Here is a 24,909-nt window from a genome sequence, read left to right on the forward strand (position 1 = left end):
CTTCTGTTCTCTCCATTTCTATAAATGCAGATGCTGTGCTCCGCCATCCCCACCCCTACCAGTTAGACTAAAATGTGACAAGATCAAAAATGTTGAAACCCCCTAACTGGCGAGAAGGTGGAGGTGATGATGAGTTAAGAATTGAAGGTCTTCAGTGGAGAGTAGGATCTTTTGTGGGGAATGTAAAAAAGTGACCATGAGACACGTGGGTGACTCAGTTGATTAAGCAACCCACTCTTGGTTTCAGTTCAGGTGATGATCTTAGGGTCCTGGGATGGAGACCTGCATCGTGGGGAGCTGGCTGGTCTCTCTCTCTCTCTGCCCCTCCCTCTCTCCTTTAGCGCTCTCTCTCTAAAATAAAGAAATCTTATTTTTTTTTTTTAAAGATTTATTTGACAGAGAGAGACACAGAGAGAGAGGGAACACAAGCGGGGGGAGTGGGAGAGGGAGAAGCAGGCCTCCCGTTGAGCAGGGACCCGGATGTGATGTGGGGCTCGATCCTGGGACCCTGGGACCATGACCCGAGCCGAAGGCAGACGCTCAACGACTGAGCCACCCAGGCGCCCCTAAAATAAATAAATCTTTAAAAAGTGACCAATGTCCCTCAATCCCCACTAAGCATACACAGAAAAGGAAATAGACTTGAAGTATGGGAGTCAAGTTGAATTTGTTCTAAAGCAGAATTTCATAGTAGTGAGGAGAAAATACTGAAGTGAAACATGAAATTACCTTCCCTGGTGGTTTTTAAAATACAAGATTGGGGGAGGGGTGGATAGAGACCTATCTGTTTGAATCTGCTTTGCGCTGCTTCTTAGTGGTAACAAAGGAGCGGACTGGATTCATGAATTCATCCAACAAATACGTATTGGGTGCCTCTTCTATGTTAGGCGCTGTTGAAGTGACGGAACCCTAGAGGTGAGCAGACCAGGCAAAACAAGAGAGTAAACAAGTAATTGATGAATATTCTGTCGGATAATGCTAGCTAAGCCCTCCGGAGGAAAACAAAGGAGGGAAAGGGGGTGGGGCGTGGTGGGAGGGGGCAGAGGGCTCGGAGTGGGGGTGACTGCTTTAAGTAGACCGGGAGGGAGACTGCAGGGGAAGGCGGCTGTGCGAAGAGCTCCGAGTGGCTTCCAGATGACAGCTAGCTTAGGCGACAGCGGGGCAGGGACGGTGCAGGCGGAGGGGAAGCTAGTGCGCAGGTCTGGAGGTGAGCGCCTACTCGGCACGTTCCTGCACCTGCGAACCGCGAGCCTGGCTTGAGCAGAGGCGTAGAACGGCGAGTGGAAGGAAACCGAGTCGAGGCAGATGATTAAAGGCTCAGATATGTCATTCTTTAATTTTATGATTCAGTTCCGCATTCATGAACATTTCAACGCACCAGAAACAAAACCATGCCCCAGGGGAGATAGTAAAAAACAAAACAAAACCAAAAAAAACACTAAAAGTAACTACAGAAAATTCTCAGTAATTAACTCTTTCGGGGGTAACCTTTGTCTCTCTTTCGGCCTAATCCGATGTTTTTAAGTTACTTCTGCTAAATCAAGCCATAGGCCACCCTAACAACTGCCTAGGAATCATTACGTTTTAAATTTAGGCACGGTCTTTTAACTTGAGTATATGTCAAAACCCAACACAAAGCACTTAACGAAAAATGCTAATGTAAGAGTAAATACCATGGGAAATTTTACAACATGACTCTGACGAAGCGTAAAGTACAGCCTATTCACACAAAATCCAGAAACCTGACCAGATTCCGCAGACCCATCTCAGGACCACTGTGTAACCCGGATTTCCCTGGCACTCGTGGGCCTGGCCAACAATTCTGCTACAAATGCACGTCAATACCTACAGACAGCTCAAAAAGAGAGGCCTAAGTTTCTTTTTCCTTTGCTTCCTTCTCCCCTCTCCCCGCCCCCCCCCCGCCCCCCGCAGAATACTAAAGCATCTGAGTGAAAAGCCCTGCAGTTCATCAAGATGAAGGAAGGCATCATGTTTCAAGTTGAGGTTCAAAACAGCTTGCTCTTTGCTGAGACTTCTTACTTCCTGAAATCAGATGGCGCCTTTTAGGACTTCGGTGTGCTGAGTCATGGCAAGCCACACACTCACTCTTTCATTTAAGGCCACCAGACTGAGAACCCATCTTCCCCCTTGGTAGAAAGGGAACAGAAGGACCCTGCCACGTGCCCCTTCAGAAGTGGTTCCTGTGAAGTGACCAGACTTAGAACAAGAAGCATGATTTTACCTTCTCTCTCCTTGAGGAAATTTGACAACTCAGAATAAATAAGAAAAACTCTGCCTCTTTATCTCTACATAATACTCTTTAGAGGAAACCACCTTCAAGCTGCCTAAGTACTGCATTGTTTATGTTAGGTGGGTGTTTATCCATTAAGCATATTCATAGGCCAGGCATGACAAAGATACTAGAAAATTCTAGCCCTCAGAGAGCCATTCTGATTAGAGCCCTAGAAGCTGAGGCCCAGTCTAACCTGCCCAGTCTTACTTGCAGACAGGCTTTGGTGAGTTAGTTTACCAACCCATATAAATTGGCCTGTTTCACAAAAAAAATCGAAAATTGGACATGTTCTCAAAAACTTGAAAGATCTAGCAACACTGGACCAAAATTCCAGTGTAGAAACCACTGGTGTGGCCCTTCAGACAGACTTTCAGATAGAAGATGCCGGAAACACGTGTTCCCTGGGGTGGCACCCACCAGCCTGCTGCCCTTGCATCCTTCCCCAGTAGTGCTTGTCCCTGTATGTGCCCAGGACCCCCATCTAGTCCAACCACTTTATCTGACAGATGAGGAAAGCGGGGTCCAGAGAATTTTACCTTTTAAATGTAAAGGTCGCTCAATTAGGTAAAAGCAGAGCAAGACGCAGAATTTAAGTCCTCTTTCCAAGACGTCCCCATCCCCCAGAGCTCTGGTTGTAAAAGAAATTGGGCCACATTTGAAGCAGCGTCTCAGATGATACTAGGTCTGAAGTTATTTTAATTATAAATCATCACTGGAAACTAATGATGGCATCAAAGCTGCGATACTGGTATAGAGCAGAAGGGCTGGGGAAAAGTATAACTAGGAGATAGAACACTTCCTGGGGGATTTTAAATACAAGTAATCTATATTTAAAATATCATGATTTTAGTGAGTAACAGAACAGGGGGGAAAAAACTGAATAAAAATCACATCCTAATTTAACTATACTGAATAAATTAGAAATGACGCTTCTAGGTTTTTCTTTAAAAGAGTTTTTAATGCAAGAATTCTGCCCATCTCTCGTTTGATGTTATTAATCCATGGTAATACATATAATGAAAATAAGTGAGTAATTATTGAGACCTTTCAAGATTCTTTGTGATGAACGATATTATTTTCTTCATAAGGGAATTTTATGAGCCATATAAAAAGTTTTTGTTTACAGGGGTAGAAATATTATGAATGTATGTACTAATGACCCTGATTTTCATTCTTTCTCTTACTGCATCAATTCAGAATAGAAATGAGTTTTTTTTACATTCATTTTTCTGCATACCACTGGCTTATCATTATAATTCCATCCTGTTTCCCAGGAAGATCCCATTCCACCTGCACTATCCCCAGAAACCTGTCACCTTGAAGGGGTTTAAAAAGAAAACCAAAACATTTCTTTGGAAGACTATGTAATCTTGAAAATGACCCCCCCCCCAGGCCCCTCCAAACAAAAAGAAATAATTACTAGCCAGATGAGGATACAGGGATCACTGATGTGATGAGCAGATCCTGCCACACGTCTCACCGGTCCCCAGCGCTCTCCGCAGAGCCAGCAACAGGACGACGGGCTTTACTTCTGACCACATTAGCAACCCTCTAGGTTCCTAGGTATGAGGAATAGAATCTAAGGCAGTCTGAGCACAATGCTGTTCAATAATGCTTTGATGCCATTTGAAATCACGGTTGCTAAAATTAAACTGACACTTGGCAGAAATTACCGTGACACTTGCCATCACAGCATTATGACAGGCAGGAAGTGTCTGCACGGAACAGGCGGTGCTCAGAACGGAGCCGTGCGTCCCGGGAGGGACCAACATGGGAGGCTGCATAGAGAAAGTCTGAGTGGGAGCTGAAGTTTGAGACCCACAATCCCAAAAATGCTGCAGCTTCCATTCCCTTTGGAGAGACCCAGAAGTCGCTGCTCAAGTTCAAAGTCCAAACTTCTCTCTGCCTTCCTGTCTTTGTTTTTTAATCAGAGCAGTGAGGAGGAGCTCAGTGGTCGGGCAACGAAAAGGCTCTATTTTGTCATCTGCCAGAGTGGGTTTTCTCCCTCTCCTCCCCACCAACCTCAGGATCAAGGCAAACTTCGTCCAAGCCAGGAGACAGCACTCCTTAACTGGCAGGACTATTTTTCAGGCATTGGGAAGGCACCGTTCTCCCCCGAGGCCCACATTACTGCCTCTGTTCTGGCAGCGTTTTGTTCTAACCTAAAGCATATGTCAGCTTCCTCACTGCACAGCTCAGGAGTCAACGGCAACTAAAGGGTTAAGCAAATTCCTTGAAACAAGACAAGGAAAGCGTCCTGGAGCTGTGCAGGTGCAGAATTACAGCCTGCCACTGCTCATCATGCCCAATTCCCAAGCCCCTGCACGGGGTTTCAGAGAGAGCGACGCTTCGCTTTTCTTGTTTTGCAGTTAAAAAAAAAAGAAAGAAATAAAATGAAATAAATTTTCTGTTCTCTTAGCACAGAACTATGCACACAGTAGCTGCTCTCAGAAAAAAAAAAAAAAATTTTTTTTGCTGAGTGGTCAACATGGTTTTAAAAGATTTCATCAGAGTTTTTTCCCACCCTGCATGTCCCAGTGTGACTTGAAGCTTCCTAGCCCCCACATGGCCGGCTCAGGGCAGATCGCCTAACGGAACAGTCAAAGGGCTGTGTCTCCTGGTGGGAGTCAGGCCAAAACTCTGCACCGTAATGCAGTCACCTTCTTCAACAGCAAAGTCACACAGTTTAGAATTCCAAAAATAATGAAGTCATTCAACATAAGAAAACTGGTGGCCAGGCAAAATGAAAATGAGAGAAAATTTATCTCTTCTGAGCCAATAAAGGGAAAGGCCAAGGCTTGTAAGACATATACAGCAGAACAGTTTGTTCTTCCTTTTTTATTTAGTCACAACACATCAGTACAACAGAGGCCAAACCCAGTTCAGTGGAGGTCGTTTACATTACACCTGCTAAAAGAATAAACCTGTAAAATGATGCTTTTCTAGCCTGAACCAAATTAAACCAAAAGAAGGCCGCAAAGCCCTTTTGAATATCTCAACAACCACATTTCCATGCACCGAAAAGGAAAACACAACATAAAAATATCCAGTTAAAAGAAAACCTAGCAGTTCCGGGAAGAAGTAGGCTATGCATTTAACAGGTTCCACTGGACTGTTCCATTGACCGCTTGCCCCCTGAGATCACTTATCCATGTCAACACTTGTGAATTTGAGATCCGTGAGATTACAACTTCACTGCATTGTTTGGGGCCGGTAAATGCAGGCATATTCTATGCAATTACCTTCTATCTCCTCCCCACCAACTCCAAATGGGGATCTGGCCTACAAGTGGCTCTCTCCTACCTAAGCCAGAACTGACAAATCCTGGCAGATGACAGCAGTTGGTCGTATGGACTCAGAGCCCCTGATGGTTTATACACTCACCTGACTGCTGCAGGAGGCAGAGAATTAACTCATTTTCTTTCTTGGATAAAGCTGATCATCTGATTTGTCAACGCTTTGTTCAGAAATATAAAATTCAACATAGATCCTCCCCCACCCCCCCACCCCTGCAAAAGAATATTATTTATACAACACCTTAATTGTCAAAATATTAACAAATAGCATCATGTTAACATTGAACTTAGTGGTTTGGAAAATTAATTCTAAAAACAGACTTCAACTATACAAGAAGAAAAACAGACCAAAATACTAAATGTTAAAATTCCCCAAACTTTGAGGCGAAAATGGGATCATTCTCAGACAGAGAGGTTTACAAAGTAATGAGGCATAGAACAAACCTATTACCAAGTGTTGATTTATACTCACTATTTCAGTTTAATGTTTGGAACAAAATTTAACAACTAGTTTTTTAAAACTGCTAATACGTGACGTGATAAAAAAAATATTAAAAAAAAGAAAAAGTAAACCAACAAACCTTTAGTCTTTCAACAAAATTTATCTGAAAGTGTACCTTTTTCCTTTTTACTTTTACTGACGACTTTAAGGTGATGTTGGCAACAGCCCAGCTCAGCTGGGATTGTAAGTGTTCCCTTCCCTCAATTCTACAGCATCAGTTCTTTAAAAAGCTCCAATCTCCGTCCCCCAAGGTCTATAGGGCTTGCCAAGGTTTGCTGCCTGCGTGGGTGCCGAAGGGCTCAGTGCATTGGGAGACAGTAGGTGAAAGGAGCCAAAGGAGAAGGGGAAGGCCGACAGGGAAGCCACCGAGGAGAGCAGGGGCGGCGAGAGTTTGGAGGCGGAGGTGACCACAGGGAGCACCGGTCCGAGGCCGCCGCTAGGGGGCGCCCGCAGAGCGGGCGCCTCCGGATGTGCCGAAGCCAACCTGCCCTGGTGGTGTGGTTCCGTGGGCGAGGCCGTGGTGCCAGTGTTCCCGTGGCCGTTCTGGGGCAGCAGCAGGGGGTGCGCGACGTGCGGGTGATGTCCAAAGGCGCTCCCCCAGGGAATGTGTCCAAGGCCTGCATGGGCGCCACTGGCCGCCTCCCGCTGGGAGGCGTAGTTGTTAAGATGTGAGACCAGTCGAACTCGAAGGGGGTCAGAGGCATCTAGTCCTTCAATGATGCTCAGATAACGGGCAACTTCTGCCAGGCACTCCCGAAACCCCAAACTCCGATAGTCCATAGCAAGGGCGTGTGCGTCAAAATAGCCTGAGGGAAAGAACAAAAGAAAAACCTCAAGGCTTTGCTCATTTCCCGCATGTCTTCAATACCAAAGGCAGCTCTTCCTGGCAGAGAAATACCTACAACCTTAAAAACGGCACATACGGGTTCTTATGAAGGTCCAAATACTCTGGAGTCGACCAAAGTCTTTGCATTAATCAACAGGAGAAGTATGTCTTTGCTAATGCAAGTTCAAAGCCCAATTAGAAGCTGCTGAGCAGAAAGTGGAATTATACCCTACCAGCAGATGAAACCATGTTCATTCCTTTAATGTTTTCCCCCAACAACAACAAAAAATACATCAAGGACAGAAAAACCACAGAGCAGTGAAATTCATTAGACACACAGATGTAAGTTATCATCATGGAGCTTTTAGGCACTTGGTCCTGAGTAAAGTATTTTCCGGCTGGAGACAGACACACAGACCCTGGTCTCCTATCTTCTGTTAGGGTTTCTCTAATTAACCACAACAGGTTTCTTTCCTCAAGAGTCATGTAGGAGCTTTCTTTTTTTTTTTTTAAATGCTGTCAATAAAATTATAACCATATACTTAAAAAAATAAGTCTTTTTCTCAAGATGTCAATAAACAAATGTGGTGAGAGCTACCTGATTTTAATCAGGACTGTCACAACTTTAGGGCACCTCACACATAAAAGGTATTCTCCAAGAGAAGGTGCATTAGCTTGCTCTGAAGAGGACTGGGGTGATGAATTCACTGGAGAAAATCCTCTGTGCATTTGAAAATGCCCTGACAGGCAACTGTACACGCCACACCATTCTCTCCCCACCCCCAAAGCACACAGCAAAAAATAAGGCAGCGACCGCACCAACGCTGGCCTGCTGCAGCTGCTCATTCTACCCAGAACACTCAGGGCCGCCAGGACACTAGTGAGATGTACCTTTCCCTCCCGCAGTGTGCAGCATTTTCAGGTGATCCACGGTCATCTGCAAGATTTCGGCTTTTTCTAGCTTAGCAGATCCCTAGAGAAGAGCATGGCAAAAAAATAAAAATAAAAAAATGATTGGGCACCAAGTGCCTTTGGGGAACAGCTTAAAATAGATATGCATGTATATGCTCTGCAAATCATAAAAGTACAAACTAAAGCAAAATGGGTTGTCTTCGCAAAATATGTTGGAATCTGTATATGATTCATCTCTGGCGCAAGCAATATGGTCATTTTTCGAGACACAGATAAGGTTGAGATTAATGAGGGGAAGGATTCCGAAGGTGTGGACAGCTACGCTGAGAGCTCTACCCACTTTCTCCATTACCTGTTTCTCAAAAGCACTGGGTACCAGCCGCCTCAGCTCAGACAAACTGTTATTAATCCGGTCCCGTCGGCGCTTCTCAATGATCTGTAGAAAGCGGACAAAACAAAGGAGGATATTTCCATCAAGACTGTAAATTTCAAAATGAAGCAAGGTAGTTCTTTCCATTAATTAATAACAAAACAAAACACGAAGCACTGGAAAGAGACTCACGCCTCTTCGTCGTTTCCTGGCCAAGATCTGTGAAGATGTAGTTGGGGACATGGAACCTAGAGCCGAACTCAAGTTTCTGAATGAGGGGGAAAAAACAAGAATCGCTGTTAAGCGAGGGGATGTGATACGAGGGGTCTCCCGCACGCCCTCCCCGCACTCAGACTGTTTTGCCAACTTGGGTTTGGAAGCGCTGGGGGGTCCCTCACGCCGGACGGTGGCCGGACCGAGATGCGCAGAGGTCAGTGGAGGGCACCGACGTGCCCCGGGCCTTCGCCCGCTGTCACCGCGGCCAGCCTCCTGCCCGAGTTCCGCGCTGCCGCGGCCAACTCACCCATTCTCATCCGCACTCTCCTTTTCCACTTCGATGGTCTCGTCCAGCTCGCTATCCGAGGAGCTGTACTCGGGGTGGGCTCGCTTCATGCTGGCTGCGCGGGGGCTCCGGGGGAGGGTCGGCGCGGCGGGCAGGGAGGAGTTAACAGCAGCGGCGCCTCTCCGCGCTCGGGGGCTCGCGTTCCGCACACACTGATCCCGCTCACGCTCTGCCTCCGGTTAAAATTCAACCATCCCTTTCCCACGCTGCGCCCCTACTCAGGTCCCGGGGGAGGGCAGGAGGGGTGGAGGAGGCGGGCGAGGGGGCGGAGAGGCGGGGCGGCGGCTCCTGGGCAACAGCCTCCCCTCCGCCAACCCGGCTTCTCGCTCCGTTGATTGGCAGCCGCTCCGGGGAGGGACCAGAGCGAGGCTCGGGGCGAGGGCGAACCCCGCCCCCGCCCCCGCCCTCCACGCCGGCCCCTGCCCGGCGGCGGTGCGTCGGCTCCGCGGGGGCTCCGCTGGGTCTCCGCTGGGGGGGGGGGGCGGGGGGATGGTGGGGAAGAGGAGGCGCGGCGGCTGTGGGCCGGCGGCGGGCAGGCGGGGGAGGCCGGGCCGGGACACAAGCCCGCCGACGGCCGCGGTCCCGCCCCGCCCCGCGCGCCCCGATTGGCCTGGCCGCACGCCAGGGCCGCGCCTGCAGCGCCGCCGGTGAGCCGCACGCGCCGCGGGCCGTGGGAAAGTGCCGGCGCCACGGCCGCCAGCCAATCCGGGCGGCCGGCGGCGGCGACGGCGGCCGCGCTGGCGGCGGCGGCGGCGGCGCTGGGCGTCCGCATGAATGGAGAAGAATGGGCAGACGGGGGAGCGGGGCCGCGCGAGGGCGCGCCGGCGGGGGCTGGGCGGCTGCGGGCCGGGCCCCCCGTGTGAACCTGTAATCGGAGCCCGGGCGCCGGGCGGCCCCGGAAACCGCCGCCCTGAGCCGCGGTAAATCTCGGCTGCGGGGCCACCCGTGCCCGGCGGCGGGAGGCGCGCGCCGCTGGCGGAGCCGGGCCCGATGCACCTGGCCGGGTGGCGCGCCGGCCGCCTCGCGGGGGCCGCAGGGCGCCGGGAGAGCAGAGCCCGTGCGCCGCCACAGTGGCCACCAGCAAGACGTGGTTTCTGGGGATGTCCTTTTTCGTTTTGGGGGGAACCGTGTCCCCACATGCAGCCAGTCTCGCTTCTGCAGCGCTTCCCATCCTCCAGAGTGGAATGAGTACCCTGTGCATCTAATTTCCGGGCAAGTGGAACGCTTGTTTTCTCGGCTGACTAGGTGGAAAAAAAAAAAAAAAAAAAGACCCCTGGGGATATCCATTATGGGTTTTTTGTTTTGTTTTGTTTTTTGTTTCCAGGCTTTGGCGGCCAGATCCTCTCAGCGGGCGACAGGGTGGCGGGGCTGGGCATTTGCGTCTGAGGCCGCCCTCACTGCGGGAATGCACGTCTCTGACCCTTACACACACGCGCGCATACACACACACACACACACACACGCACACAGAGCACATCTCCGGCTTGGGTTCTTGGCGTGTACTGGGAGCTCTACGAAGTTACCGAAGTCCTCCAGAAGATACTGGGGGTAAAAAATTGTGTATCTCTGGCCTGATGCCCTATTCGAGGATTTGTAGAAGCAGCCGGATGGGTGTTTTGAATTTGGAAATCCATGGTTCTCTATCCCTTACAAAGGAGCAGAGCAATTGGTATTCCTCCCGGGTCCATTCTTTGGCTGCTGACCTTGCAGTCCTGTCAGTGAGGGAGCACTTGATAGATATTGAGGATAAGAAATATTTTCTCACTTTTACAAATAGCCTCTCCGTTTCTACCCCTCCTTAATTCGTGATCCCAATGCCATCTTAACACATTTTAGGCGCCACACCCTCTGAATGGCCTGAGCCTAATATGTGTGTTCGATTTTAACCCCTCACCTCCACATACATATTATTCCACCTCCTGACTCCCACTGAACTCTTACTTCACCTTCACCTCCAGCCCCTCAGCCCTTCCTTCTGGCCTCCTCTGCTTCCCTCTCTAGGCTGGGTCCCTCCATCATGCCATGTTGGATTTTTTTCTTGCTGGCACACCAAACGCCCTTGCTGCCTGATATCCCCCTGCATGCCACTTGCCAGTTGTCCACCCAAGACCAATCCCATTATCTGCTTACTCTGCCCATACTCACAGGTAAGAGTTCTTTGGGGGTTGCCAGAGGTGCAGCCTCCCAAGCTCCTTTCCAACCTCCACAGTCTTCAGTCAATCATATCGCTCACTGCCACCTGCCTCTTCCCCCACCCCTGGAACCTAATGGTCCCCAGGCATAGGAAACCCTCCACCACTCCCCTCTGCCTTCCAGAAGTCCCTCTGACATTCAGTTTCTTCCCCCAACGTGACAGGCCACCTACCCCAGAAATTAGCGTGTCCACTTCCCCTCTGTGATTCCGTGGTCCCCAGACTCTGGAATCTACAGTGAGTGAGCCTTTCCTGCTTTGGCCCATTCTTAACTGCCTTGCAGGGCCATGGGCAGGCTGCCGATAAGGCCTGAGAATGTTGTGGTGACCCAAGAGTGGTACGGCCCCCACCCTCCTGGAACTCACATCCTCGGAGTTGGGGGGGAGAGAGTTAGATAATGCATAGGTGAAGTCGCTGTAGATATGCTAATGTTTGGAAGCACCTTTTGCTAGGGAAAAACAAGGGGGTGAAGATACTTCATGAGGTCTGGAAAGGACTTTTCTGAGCTTGGGAAGGCACTTAAGAACTAGGCAGTTCTGTTAGAGCCACAAAAGAAAGGGCTGAGGCCCTGCCATGGGTAGAGAGTTGGACTGAGAGTATGAGGCGCGGTTTTCCACCACTTGCAGAGTAGAGGGGATTTATCCCAGGAGGCCTGGAGTAAAGAACTGCTGTAAACTTCTTAGCAGTCCCCAGAGAGCAAGACACACCCTGCAAAAGTGAACCCCTCTCCAACCCGAGTGGGGCTGTGTAGACCTGGCCCCTCAGGAAAGGGCCTTTTCCCAACATCGGTGGGGAGGGAGTGTTTTTCATAATTCACCCGTCCTGTGGTACCAGCCTTTTCAGATTTGCACACAGGCCCATTTCCCTGCCTGTCTGTGGAACCCGGGTTTATTTATCCACTTATATCCAGCGGGTTACCTTTCTCTGTGTTCTCTTGCAGAAGGGATGCTGCAGACGCCCTGGAAGAGATAGATACTCCATATTTCGGAATTCACTCACAGGGCCAGGCCAGGGTGGGGCCTTCCCACAGGTGAACCAGTGAGACCTCCAGAGGGAAAGAGCCCATTCTCAAACTCAGTTCCAGCATTTCTGTATGAAAGAAGATTAAGGGTGGCCAACTGGCTGGAAAGGACAAAAACAGTGGCTGGGTAGGGGACCGCCCAGGAAAAAGCCCTGAGTCTTCAGTTGTCTATTCCTCAGAGGTTTGGCTACTGTCAGGGTCCCCACCTGGGTGTCCTGGATGAGGCCCTTTCTCTGTCAGTTTGTTAGTGAGTGCAGGCGATCCTGACAGTAAATGCTAGAAATGGTATGCAGGAAGGCCGAGACTCTACCAGCGCCCCCCAAAAAGAGAGGGGCTACCTCACTCTGGTCTTTTAGGCAAGTTGCTTTATCCAGTCTGAAGCAAAATACCTTTGTTAAACTCACTTTTTGGTGAAGTCAGCCAGTGTTTGAGGCATCTGAGTCTTGCTTGTTTATGTAGTCACTTGACACACATGTATAAAGCCCCTCCTCTGTGCTGGGCACTGGGCCAGGCCTGGAGCAATGAGCAGAAAAGCCACAGTCTTGATCAAGCTGCTCACAAGAGTGTGTGGTAAAGATGCAGTCAGATCAGCCTTGGCTGCATGACAGCGGGCAAGTTACTCAACCTCTTTAAACCCTGATTCTCGTATCTGTAAAATGGGGATATTGATAATGATTTTCCGATGCCACAGATTACATAAGATCAGTTCTATCAAGCGTTTTAATGGTGCTGGGCCAAGAGGAAGCACTTAATAAACAGCAGCTGTCGTTATGAGCTATTAATATACCTGATTTACCAATGAGTAAACTGAGCACTGGGTTACCCCTCAGTTTTCTTCTGATAACTCTGTTACACATCTAATGAGGTTGAAAGGAGGACAAAATAATTCTCTACTAATTGGATATATTAAAAACAGTCTCGGGCGCCTGGGTGGCTCAGTTGGATAGGCGACCGCCTTCGGCTCAGTTCATGATCCCAGGGTCCTGGGATCGAGTCCCACGTCGGGCTCCCTGCTCAGCAGGGAGTCTGCTTCTCCTTCTGACCCTCTCTCCCCTCATGCTCTCTCTCTCACTCTCTCTCTCTCTCAAATAAATAAATAAAAATCTTAAAAAAAAAAAAGAACAACAGTCTCTAGAAAGTAATATCCTTTAGAGATGACGAGAAAGAACCAGTGCTTTTTGCTAAGAGCACTAGATTATTTTGAGTAGAGCTTAAAAATAAGCATCTGCTATTCATTATTAGTGAAAGTTGTGCTTTTTGAGTTTCTTATTAAGGAACATCCCCTGAGCATGCGGTGCTATAAATTTGTGTATAAATAAGTTGCATAGTTATGGCGTTCAGAGATGGCTCCTTTAGGAGAACACCCCAAATCAGAACCCGCAAGACGGAGTCGCCCAAAACTGTCATACCAAAATTTTGACCGAATGCCAGTTTCCCTCTGTGCCTCATGCTTGCTGCCCTCTGTGGATGCTGCCTCGCGCGCCAGATTGCCTTGTGGCCTGTCATGCCACGCAAAAGTGCATTTCCACTATCAACTCCCCTAATTGAGGCCAGATGTAAGACGCCTTGGTGCTCGCTCCAGGGGGATTGCTTAATTGGAAAGCCGGCAGGCAGCGGTGTGGTGCTGGGGAGGAGGAGAGCATTCCAAGCTGCCTGCTGGGTTTGAGGGACCCTTTCCTAGCTGTGCGCCCTTGAGCCCAAGGCCATACCTCTCTCCTCCCAGCCTGCTTCCTCATCTAGAAGTAAAAATAATCCCTCAGCTTTTGCTTTTTTTTTTTTTTGAAAGGGAAAATGAGACAAAGCATTTTGTAAAATACTGCACACATGTTACGTCTTATTGCTTGAGTTATGATGATGGTGGTGGTGGTCATAACACGGGCTGCTCATCCTGAGCTTTGTTGGGCCACCTAAGAGGATGCTTCTGTAAGTCTTGCTCCTGCCAGAGAATTCCTTCAGGATGAGCCACTCCGTCTTTCAAAAGCGGCGGCTGGGGGGGGGGGCGCGGGGGAGGTGGTATTTAAAATGCTAAAGTGAATTTCACAGACCATTAATCTCTCAAGACTCTGTAAATAAAAGACCATTAATCTCTCAAGACTGTTTTCAAATACGTTTGGGAAGTTCTTGGAGATCTCAGGACACAGGAGAGCATGAGTGGGTCTGAGAAGTCCTTAGTAAGGAATCCTCATTGGCATGAGTGTCTAACTCAGCAATTCAGCACTTCCCAAACTTTTGACCCATAAGAAAATTAAGCATAAGTGAAAAGCAACTTAATAAAAAGTATTATTGAGTTCTGGTAATATAACTTCTGCTTTGAAAGTTCTTTGCTAACTAATCTGTGAGACCAATTCCTTCGAGAAATTTATAAATACTTTTTTGTTTCAATATGGGACACTTGACGAATTTTGTGTTGTTACCCTTGTGCTGGGGCCATGCTAATCTTCTCTGCATAAATTCTTTTTAATAACAAACATTTTTATGGCACTTACCGTATGCCAGGCACAGTTTTAAAAACTTTATATATGATTAATTGAATCCTCACACTAAACCAGGAAGGAGGAATTATTATCTTTCTTAGTTTTCAAAGAGGAAGACCAGGCAGAGAAAAGTAGGAAATTCGCCCAAAATCATATCTGACTCCCTGCTAGTGGTTTGATTCCATGACGCCCTCTTTTCCTCAAAAAGTAATTTCCAGAGCATTCTTTTCTCAATTAAAATGATGCAAATAGTAATTTACAACATACTGTTTGCTCAAAGTAATTCAAATACTAATTTGTAGTGTATTCTTTTCACGATTTAAATGATTCAGCTACTTTTTATTTCCAGACTTTCAAGACCGCTCTGGATACAATTGAGATAAATCTTAAGGTGTCACAAAAGCAAGTTTGTGAATGACTCCTCTGAACTTGGGCCCAGTTGCCTTCAGGGGAAGAGAAGGCCTGTGTTCCTAGTCGCCTAGGTGCCCATACAACACTGCCCCAGTGAGGCCTACAACTTCACTAGATCCTGTTTCTAAGTATTTCGTAATTTAGCACTTTTGTGTTCGTAGATACTTATAAATAAATCTTAAATGATTTTAAATTATTAAAATGCAGAGTGTGGCAGGAGGTTCCAGGTGAAGTCCAAACCAGAACTCACAGACTCTTGTCTTTGAAAATAGCAGGTGCGATCCACCTAGCTTGTCTGTGTCCCTGAATTGATAGGCACTGGAGCTTTGGTTTTAGATGGAAAGGAATGTTGTTGGGTTTTTGTTTGTTTTGTTACATTTCAATTTAGGGGCCCCGGGCAGAGATGAGGAAGAAAAGAAGAATTGAGGAGATCGATTTTGAGTCTCAGTAGAGAGAAGGATTAGGACCAGAAGCTGAAGGGGCTGTTTACATGATTATTCTGGTGAAAAAATAATGCTGACCAGCACCCCAGTAACAACGTGATTCAGGGTTGGGAAGGGGTCATTCTGCAACCCGCACCCCACCCCTCCATGCACACTTACCACCAAATGGCACTGTGAGGGTACAGGGTAATGCACCAAGGGGGGAGCCTGGGGGGCTTGGCAGAGCAGCAGGCTTAAGGGGGACCTGGTAGTGATGAACTCAGTCCTGAACATCGATGGGGCACTGCCCAGGTAGGGCTGAGAACTTAGGGGTCAAAAGGAAGGGTTCAATTGTAATCTGGGTATTAATGTGACATTGTTTATACCCAAAGGCTAATGGGGCCAGGCAACATTCCAATTACAAGAGGGAAAATGAAGTGAAAGGTGTTTGGATATGATCCCTGCTATGTACTGAATTGTGTCCCCCTGAAACTCATATATTGAAGCCTAACCCCCAATGTGATGGTATTTGGAGATGGGGCCTTTAGGAAGTAGTTAGGTTTTTTGTTTGTTTGTTTTGTTTTGTTGGCGGGGAAGAGGGGCAGAGAGACTCTTAAGCAGGCTCCATGCCTAGTGCAGAGCCCAAAACGGGGCTAGATCTCACGACCCTAAGATCATGACCTGAGCATAAATCAAGAGTTGGATGCTTAACTGACTGAGCCACCCAGGTGACACAGAAGTAGGTAGGTTTAAATGAGGTCATAGAGTGGAGCCCTCATGATGGGATTAGTGCCCTTATAAGAAGAGACACCAGAGACCGTGCTCTCTCTCTCTCTCTCTCTCTGCTATGTGAGGACACATTGAGAAGACAGCCTTCTGCAATCCAGGAAAAGTGAAAAAATAAGTTTGTGCTGTTTAAGCCACTCTATCTATGGTATTTTGCTATGGCAGCCCAAACTGAGAAAATTCCTATTTCAAAACTTATAGAACGTCAATATATCTTTGTGAGTAGGCATTTCTGTTATAGATGTGTTCTATTTCACAGCTTTTAGAATATGTTTTCCTTTTCAGTAATTGAAAGAGCTAAACACAAGGTTTTTACAAATATTTCCCACTTAAAAGGCCCCATTTTTATAACATCAAAGATATTTTTCTATTTTTCAGTGACTTTTCTTTTTAAAATATCTTATTAATTATAATTTAATGAGATCATTAAATTATAATTTAATGAGATTTTTTTCCCCCAAATGGCAAAGGGCTTAGTTTTTCTGGTTAGTATCACCATTTTCTTAAAGATTTTATTTACTTATTTGACAGAGAGAGAGGGAGAGAACACAAGCTGGGGGAGTGGCAGAGGGAGAAGCAGACTACCTGCTGAGCAGAGAGCCCGATGCGGGGCTCGATCCCAGGACCCTGGGACCATGACCTGAGCCGAAGGCAGATGCCCAACTGACTGAGCCACCCAGGTGCCCCTGTATCACCATTTAACAAGAGCTTGGGTTTTCTGTCTGGAATCTTCCTTCCTGCCTCTCTCCTTTTTGAGATACTCGACAATGAAATGAAGAGATGATTCATCTCTGCTGCAAGTTCGCAATGTAGGGAACCAACCCTACTGAGCCTCTCACTGGTACACAGGAACCCAGGACCCCCTCTCTAGGCCTTCTTTCTCATCTCCCCGCCATACGAAATCCCCAGAAGTGGTCCTGAGGTTTCCTTTGGCCAGTCTTGCAACTGTGGCCATCCCTCTGTGAACGACCTTCACGACTGCAGCAGGCAGGTCATTCACCCTCCTTGAAAGTACGCTCTGGAGGACACAACTCACTTCCTCAGATTTTCGTAAAATGTACAACTGAATAAATTTTTCTTTTACCACCTAGAGACACTATAAAATATTTAACTATTTTGGCTCTTTGGGGTTTATATTTGTTACACTGTATTCAGTAATTATAACACATAGTATATAGAGTAAAATTAATGTATTTCTTCCACTTGGGAAAAAAACATGAAATAGAAAGATGAGTGGGCAGAATTTTTCATAGGGTTTAACACATGCCATAATTTTTGAAAAGCAGGATGTATTTGGCTCTTAAGGAGCTTGATTTGTCTTTGATTTTATGTGCTGTCACCCATCACTGCCTCAGTCCATATGCCATTATCATAATAAATACTGAAGCGCTTCTTAAAACTTTTATCAAAAGTACACTTATCTAGGAATCCACAGCTCTAAGTTTTTGTCCTCTGTAAAATACATGACTCAGTAAATTTCCACACCCAGTTTTAAGAGTTCATTCAATATTTTGCTGGTGTTAGCAAAGCAAACCCAAAAACGTTAAGAAATTTCAAGTATTCCTTAAATTGGTGACCCAAACCAAAATGTCTGCTACCAGCCCATCTTAAATTTTTTTAGTACTTAACTCATACCACCTTAGTGTCTAAAATTTCTATTCAAAACATAGACTTAAAATACACACACACACGCACACACACACACACACACACACACACAAAATCATACTCTCCTGGTACCATTTATGGCTGACTTGCAACATTTATTGAGTTTTTCTTCTTGAAATTTGACTAGAAGAATTAGCTTTTAAATCAATGTTATCTAATTGATAAAATATTACTTTCGTTTATTCTTTCCCCAAAACTCAGTCCTTATTGACAAGCTCCAAAGCACTTTTATACTATAGCATATCCCTTTTACATCCTACAGAGTTCCTGCTGGGACACACTGCTGGTAAGTACGTAGTAGACATACATGCCTAATAAGCTGAGGGACAGAGAAGGGGACGAGAGTATCTGGAAAGAGAAGTTTCACTAACAGTTCTTTGGATTTTATCATTATGAACTTAGATCCCCTTCTCACACACAAACACAAACACACACACACACACACACACGATTTTGCTTTACAGTTGTTAATCATTAAGAGTCTTCTTTATTTTTAAGATTTTATTTATTTATCAGAGAAAGAGAGAGATCACAAGCGTGGTGGGGGGGCAAAAGGGAGAAGCAGGCTCCCCGCTGAGAAGGGAGCCCAATATGGGACTCGATCCCAGGATCCTGGGATCATGACCCAAGCTGAAGGCAGATGCTTAACCGACTGAGCCACCCAGGTGCCCCACATTAAGAGTTTTCTACACAAGGAGCGCCTGGGTGGCTCAGTCGGTTAGGGACCAATTCTTGATCTCAAGGTTGTGAGATGGAGACCCAAGTCAGGCTCCATGCTGGGCATGGAGACTGCTTAAGATTCTCTTTCTCTCCTACTCCCTCTGCTCCTCCCCCCTTCTCTCTCCCTTTCTAAAAAAAAAAAAAAAGTTTCTACACAAGTCACCATGTATAGACTATAAGTATTTTTCTTTCTTCATTTGGACAGTCTGGCCCACAACACTAAACTGTGTGAACACACCAAAAATCTTAAAGAAGATTGAGCAAGAACACATCATAGTATCGTTTTTCTTAACATTTTCTCTCACTTTTTTGGGAACACCACTGACAGGTAAGGAACCCACAAGGCCATCCATATTGTTCTCTAGGAGGAATTTTCATATTGCTTCTTCCATGTGTTTATTCATGAAATCTGGGTCTCTAGGACCCACATGTTTAAGTGCAAGCCAGGGAGTAAGAATATGTGGATCGGGAATAAAGAAAGAATTGTGTCAGAGTAGACACTTCAGTGCAATGGGTCAACAGCAATTGGCTGCCTTTATTCTGCTTGTGGCATTTATATGGAGTTAGGAGAGAAAACAGGAGAGGGTGTGGTGGTCTGTGCCTAAGTGGGGCAAGGAGGGCCTCATGTGTAAGGAAACAGGGCAGCGGAGGGAGAGAGCAGGGAAAAGCGATTAACACGCCCAGGAGGACAAAGAAAATGAAACGGGATAAGACAATCTAGCTGGGTTCAGAAACAAAAGGGGGAAGGTGGAATCCCCATCACACATAACTGAGGTGACACAGAAAGAAATATACACATAGGAGAAAGAAGGCCTAGAGTTGGAGAATCCATTAGGAAGGAACCTGGATTCAAGCTATGGTTTCAGGGAGGAAATGAAAGAGGGGAAGGAATTCTGAAATTACATGGAGCAATCCTTGACATGCCATTAGATGGAGATGATAGTGCCCTGCCAGGGAGCAAATCAAGAACCATTCCCAGATTTCTTGCTCTACCATGGTGGTTCTCAACTTCTAGCATGCATCACAGGTACCTGGGGGGCAAGGTACCACTGCTGCTGCTCCAAGGACCGCACTTTGAGAACCACTGATCTAGAAGCCGTTTGTCTTTGCTAATAAAGAAACTTGGCTCCAACGGAGGACAGTGGAGGAGAAAAGTTGCTTGTTTTCCAGTCTATCAAAAGATCGTGATGGGATACACAGTATTCAGTGATACATCTCTGAAGTCAGCCAGGCTCTTTCAAATGATAAGAACTTTATACTTTTCCAATTAATTCAGGATGTATGTTAAACTCTTCCACTGAGCTATTTGGATTTGATGGTTTTGTTGTTGGGAATGGTTTGATATTTTAAGGAAGTCACTGCCTACTTGAAAAACCATGGTCTCTCAAAATAAATTTCCCATGGGAAGAGCCCCATAGAGAAGAAAGGGAACTCTTGTCCCCCCCCACCCCGAATTGAAATGTGCAGGCATCTGAAACCCAAATAAATGAGCAAATAAAAGATGAAAGCATACAGGAGATCATCCTTCAAATCCACAAAGGTGAAATAATTAAAAACTAGGTGAAGGGCGCCTGGGTGGCTGAGTTGGTTAAGCGACTGCCTTCGGCTCAGTTCATGATCCTGGAGTCCCTGGATCGAGTCCTGCATCGGGCTCCCTGCTCGGCAGAGAGTCTGCTTCTCCCTCTGACCCTCCCCCATCTCATGTGCTTGATCTCTCTCATTCTCTCTCTCTCAAATAAATAAATAAAATTTATTTTTTAATTAAAAAAAACTAGGTGAACATTACAGTTGTAATAATAAAACTTAATAATATGTATTAATTATATAAACAAAGAAACCGTGTTCCTCCAGGGTCTACTCCATCATTTGGTATTGAATTATGATTCACCCAAAATATATATATATATATATATATATATATATATATATATATATATATATTCCAACTTCAGATCTATGTTTAGATCAGTGGTTCTCAAACTTTAGCAAGCCTCAGAATCACAAGGAGGGCTTACTAAAACACAGATGCTTGGGCCCCACCCACACTGTGTCTGGTTCAGCAGATTTAGAGTGCACTCAAAAATTTGTATTTCAAATAAGTTTTCAGGCAAAGCTGATGCTGATGGTTCAGAACCATACTTTAAGAATTGCTGGTTTAGATCCATTGTTCACAACTTAGCCATATATTAGAATTATCTGGGGAGCTATTTCTAAAAATTCCAATTCTTGGGCGCCTGGGTGGCTCAGATGGTTAAGCATCTGCCTTCAGCTCAGGTCATGATCCCAGACTCCTGGGATCGAGTCCCGCATCAGGCTCCCTGCTCAGCGGGGAGCCTGCTTCTCCCTCTGCCTCTCTCTCTCTCTCTCTCTCTCTCTGTCTCTTATGAATAAATAAATAAAATCTTTAAAAAATAAATAAATAAAAATTCCAATTCTTATATCACATCTCAAAACCATCTCAATCAGAATCTCTGGGGATGGAGCCCAGTCATCAATATTTTTCTTCCCTAAGTTCTCAGGAGATTCCAATGTGCAGCTGAAGTAGAGAATTTCTAGTTAGATCAGTAGTTCTCAAACTTTGGTACATGTCAGAATCACCCGGAGGACTTGTTAAATCCCAGAGAACTGGCCCTTCTTGTAGAGTTTCTGATTCAGTAAGTCTGGGTTGCGCCCAAGATTAAGCATTTCAATCAAGTTCCCAGGTGATGATGCTATTGATCCTGGAACCACACTTTGAGACCCATGGGTTAGACCAACTTCAACTTGGCTGCACTTGGAATCTATCGGGTAATCTGGTATAAAATACTGAAGTTAGCCTCCCCTCTGGCCCCCCCAAAAACAACAAAAACTGGGCACTGGGATTTAATTCTTTTTTAAAAAAAAGATTTTTATTTATTTGAGAGCAAGAGAGAGAGCACGAGTGGAGGCGGGGGAGGGGCAGAGGGAGAGGGAGAAGTAGGCTCCCTGCCAAGCAGGGAGCCCGATGCAGGGCTCGATCCCAGGATCCCAGGATCCCAGGACCATGATCTGAGCTGAAGGCAGACGCCCAACCCCATGAGCCACCCAGGCATCCCGGGATTTAATTCTTCTGGGATGGTGTCTGGCATAAGTGTGCTGTCCATGCTCCCCAGGTGATTCTCTTGTGCAGCCAAGACTGAGATTCACTGCTAAACCAAGCAAAGGTGATGATGCGATCCATGCATGTGTCTGTCACTTGCAACTCTTGCTGCTCATCTAGTTAAATATGACCTCTTCCAACTAAAACATATTCCTGCTTTAATCACTATATGCAACATATATCTTTGCTTAAGAAAAATACTACATTGAAATAAATGGAAGATTATGACAGTCATTTCTGAATTTGAGAAATAACTAGGTTAAGCCAGGAGGGGATTCTCCCCCCTTTGGTTGCTATAAATACAACTTACTGTCTGAATTTTTTTTTTAATGTAACATGGTAACCCACCCCTTTGGTAATCTGTAGCTAGTCATGTAAACAGAAACATTATAACTGTTATTATAAAAGCAGTTTCCTATAAATGAGAATTTATGCTTATATCTAAATAAACTTGAAATCTGATCAAACACCCTGGCTCCAGGGAAATAACTTTGGGTTTGGACAACACAAACCAGAGTAACGTTTTATTGCCAGTTGAAGTTTTTGAATATACAGGGTCATTTTTAATCACATAGTATGAGAATAGCTTGTCTGTTACAGAGAGTAGAAGCTAAGATTTGTAAATGGGGTGGGGGTGTGGATGGGGAAGTAGCAAATGGAGTCAACTCTTAACTGAGAACTTTCTTGGCCAGCTCTATGATATCAGATACATGTTTGTAAATAATTACCTTCTACTTCAGTTTTCACTGGAAACAGTAATACCATTGTGTGTTAGCAGCTAATTCACTAAGTTACCATTCATGACCCTTCTAGGATATACTATGCAACATCCAGATCTAACACCCAGAAAGACTTTAGAAATTTAGGACTGGAAAGGCTGAGAAACCACTTCTCTCCCATCAGAGTGGCTGTAATAAAAAAGACAATAGCAAGTACTGGGGACGATCTGCAGAAAGTGAAACCCTCATACATTGCTGGTTGGGAATTTACCACCAATTTGGAAGCTGTCATTATCCTTAAAAGTTAAACACAAATTGGGACGCCTGGGTGGCTCAGTCTGTTGAGCTTCTGTCGTGATCCCCAGGTCCTGGATGGAGCCTGCATCGGGCTCCTTGCTCAGCGGGGAGCCTGCTTCTCCTTCTGCCTCCCACTCCCCCTCTTTGTGCGCTCTCTCTCTGACAAATAAATAAATTAAATCTTTTTTTAAAAAGTTAAACACAAATTGACCACACAACTGAGCAATTCTGCTCCTAGGTATTCACCCAAGAGAAATGAAAGCATGTTCACACAAAAACTTGCATGTGAATGTCTATAGCAGCATTATTCATAATGGCTAAAAGGTGGAAACAATTCATGTGCATCAACCAAATGAATGGATAAACAAAATGTGATTATAGCCCATGCGACATTACTCAGCAATAAAAAGGAAGTCTTGATATATATTACAGCATGGATGAACCTTAAAAACATGCTAAGTGAAAGAAACCAGTCACAAAAGATGATATATGATTCCATTTAGATGAACTCTCTAGAATAGGGAAATCTATAGGAGACAGAAAGCACATTAGTGGTTGCTTAGAACTGGGGAGTAGGGGAGGGAGAGATACAGAGGGAGTGAAAGCTAAAGGACCCAGGGGTTTTGTTTTTGTTTTTTAAGAGGATGAAAATGTTTTCTTTTTTTTTTTTTCTAAAGAGAGAGAGAGAGATAGAAAGAGAGAGAGAACACCAGTGGGGGAGGACAGAGGGAGAAGCAGACTCCCCGCTGAGCAGGAAGCCCGAGGGGTGGCTTGACCCCAGGACCCTGAGATCATGACCTGAGCCAGGACAGAGGTTTAGCCAACTGAGCCACCCGGGTGCCCTGAAAATATTTTCAAACGGACTCTGGTGAATATACTAAAAACCACTGAATTGTCCACTTTAAATGAGTGAATTGTATGGTATGTGAATTATATCTCAATAAAGCTAACATACATGGAATGCAACGTACTGGGTAAGGTCAGAAGCATATTTCCATCAACCCATCTCTGAAATCACTTGGACCAAGACCTCTGGGTGCAAGCGGACAGAGCTGCTGACCGCTAGTTAAGGTGAGCCGGTAAGCCGGGTTTGGAGGTGCGGGCTCTCTCCCTCCTGGCGCCCTTGCTTGCTGTCGCTGCACCCAGCCCCTGGCACAGCCCTTTTGCAACAGCACGCGGTAAAGGCCAGGGTCACGTGTGGCACACAGAATATAACCCAAGTGCATTCCTCCCCGAGCCTGCAGCTCCCCCCCCCCACTCCCCACCCCCGCAGATGTCAGTGGGGTGCCCGGCCCTCAGGGCGCGGCCTGCTCTCCTAAACTGGAGGGTCCCTATGCTGTCGCAAGGAGGCTATCTGCTGACCGTCTTTCTTCCCTCTCTTCCCCAACAAAGGGTAACTGACCTGCCCCGTGACCTGGCAAGACCTGAGATTCCCTAAACACGCTTTCCCCCTATTGTGTGCGGACGCGCCCAGAAGCAGAGGAGCGGCGGGACCCACTGGAGGGACGCTGGGGACAGGGAGGCCCCGGGCGCCGGGATCTCGCCGGCCCTCTGCCGGGGCGGACAGCGCGTCGCCCGCCGCTCTGGGCGGGGCGGGGGGCGGCGGGTAGTGGAGGAGGGGAGCTGTAATTGCGCCGCAGTCCTGGTTCCCACGCTCCTATTGTTGGCGACTTTGTTTCCAATTCCCATCACGTGTGCTAATTAGTTAGAGCTGCTGGCTGGCTGGGAGGCGTGTGGCTGGCCTAAGAGCAGAAAGATCACTTCCTGTAGGGAGCCGGGCAGGCTGAATAGTACTGGGGTTCTTTCTCTCTCCTTCTCCTACGGGTCTCCTTCCCTGCCTCCCAGGACGGTGGGAGTGGGAAGGCAAGAGGAAGAAATGCTGATTGTGGAGCAAATGCCACTGAATTGCAATAGCAACCAAAAGGGTTGGGGCGGGGGGGAGCTAAGGGCGGGGGTAGGGGGCGAAGCAGGATTAAAGGAGAAATTCTCGTTAGACTTCTAACCTGATTAAGAAATGCTTTTACAGGGCGCCTGGGTGGCTCAGTTGGTTAAGCGACTGCCTTCGGCTCAGGTTATGATCCTGGAGTCCCGGGATCGAGTCCCGCATCGGGCTGCCTGCTCGGCAGGGAGTCTGCTTCTCCCTCTGACCCTCCCGCATCTCATGCTCTCTCTCTGTCTCATTCTCTCTCTCAAATAAATAAATAAAATCTTTAAAAAAAAAAAAAAAAAAGAAATGCTTTTACAGGGGCGCCTGGGTGGCTCAGTCGTTGGGCGTCTACCTTCGGCTCAGGTCATGATCCCAGGGTCCTGGGATCGAGCC

General features: G+C 46.6%; 1 protein-coding gene and 1 pseudogene across 2 annotated transcripts; both read right to left on the bottom strand.

Annotated features, from left to right (window-relative positions):
• Positions 1 to 5,116: 5,116 nt before the first annotated feature.
• HEY1 (hes related family bHLH transcription factor with YRPW motif 1) lies at positions 5,117 to 8,991 on the bottom strand. Of its 2 annotated transcripts, XM_032421944.1 has the most exons (5): positions 8,723 to 8,991; positions 8,392 to 8,467; positions 8,182 to 8,265; positions 7,809 to 7,890; positions 5,117 to 6,897 (listed from the first exon to the last, which is right to left on the bottom strand). In XM_032421944.1, the coding sequence occupies exons 1-5, from the start codon at positions 8,809 to 8,811 to the stop codon at positions 6,314 to 6,316; spliced, it is 915 nt and encodes a 304-aa protein (XP_032277835.1). In that variant the 5' UTR covers positions 8,812 to 8,991; the 3' UTR covers positions 5,117 to 6,313. The 2 variants fall into 2 exon arrangements, with proteins under 2 accessions (XP_032277835.1, XP_032277836.1); XM_032421945.1 differs by lacking the exons at positions 7,809 to 7,890; positions 8,182 to 8,265; positions 8,392 to 8,467; positions 8,723 to 8,991 and adding an exon at positions 7,345 to 7,403 and having other exon boundaries at positions 5,117 to 6,899.
• Positions 8,992 to 14,351: 5,360 nt separating this feature from the next.
• On the bottom strand, positions 14,352 to 14,463 carry LOC116643321 (annotated as a pseudogene).
• Positions 14,464 to 24,909: the final 10,446 nt, after the last annotated feature.

Source organism: Phoca vitulina, unplaced genomic scaffold (assembly GCF_004348235.1).
Source record: "Phoca vitulina isolate PV1807 unplaced genomic scaffold, GSC_HSeal_1.0 scaffold25, whole genome shotgun sequence".
Classification (NCBI taxonomy): domain Eukaryota; kingdom Metazoa; phylum Chordata; class Mammalia; order Carnivora; family Phocidae; genus Phoca; species Phoca vitulina.

What these genes read in the sequence shown, in the direction of transcription:
- HEY1 (XM_032421944.1), bottom strand. Translation starts at nt 8,811, where the DNA reads ATGAAGCGAGCCCACCCCGAGTACAGCTCCTCGGATAGCGAGCTGGAC. An exon ending in GAGAGTGCGGATGAGAATGG is followed by an intron (nt 8,468 to 8,722) that starts GTGAGTTGGCCG and finishes CCCCTCATTCAG; the next exon opens with AAACTTGAGTTCGGCTCTAG. An exon ending in CCAGGAAACGACGAAGAGGC is followed by an intron (nt 8,266 to 8,391) that starts GTGAGTCTCTTT and finishes CGCTTTCTACAG; the next exon opens with ATCATTGAGAAGCGCCGACG.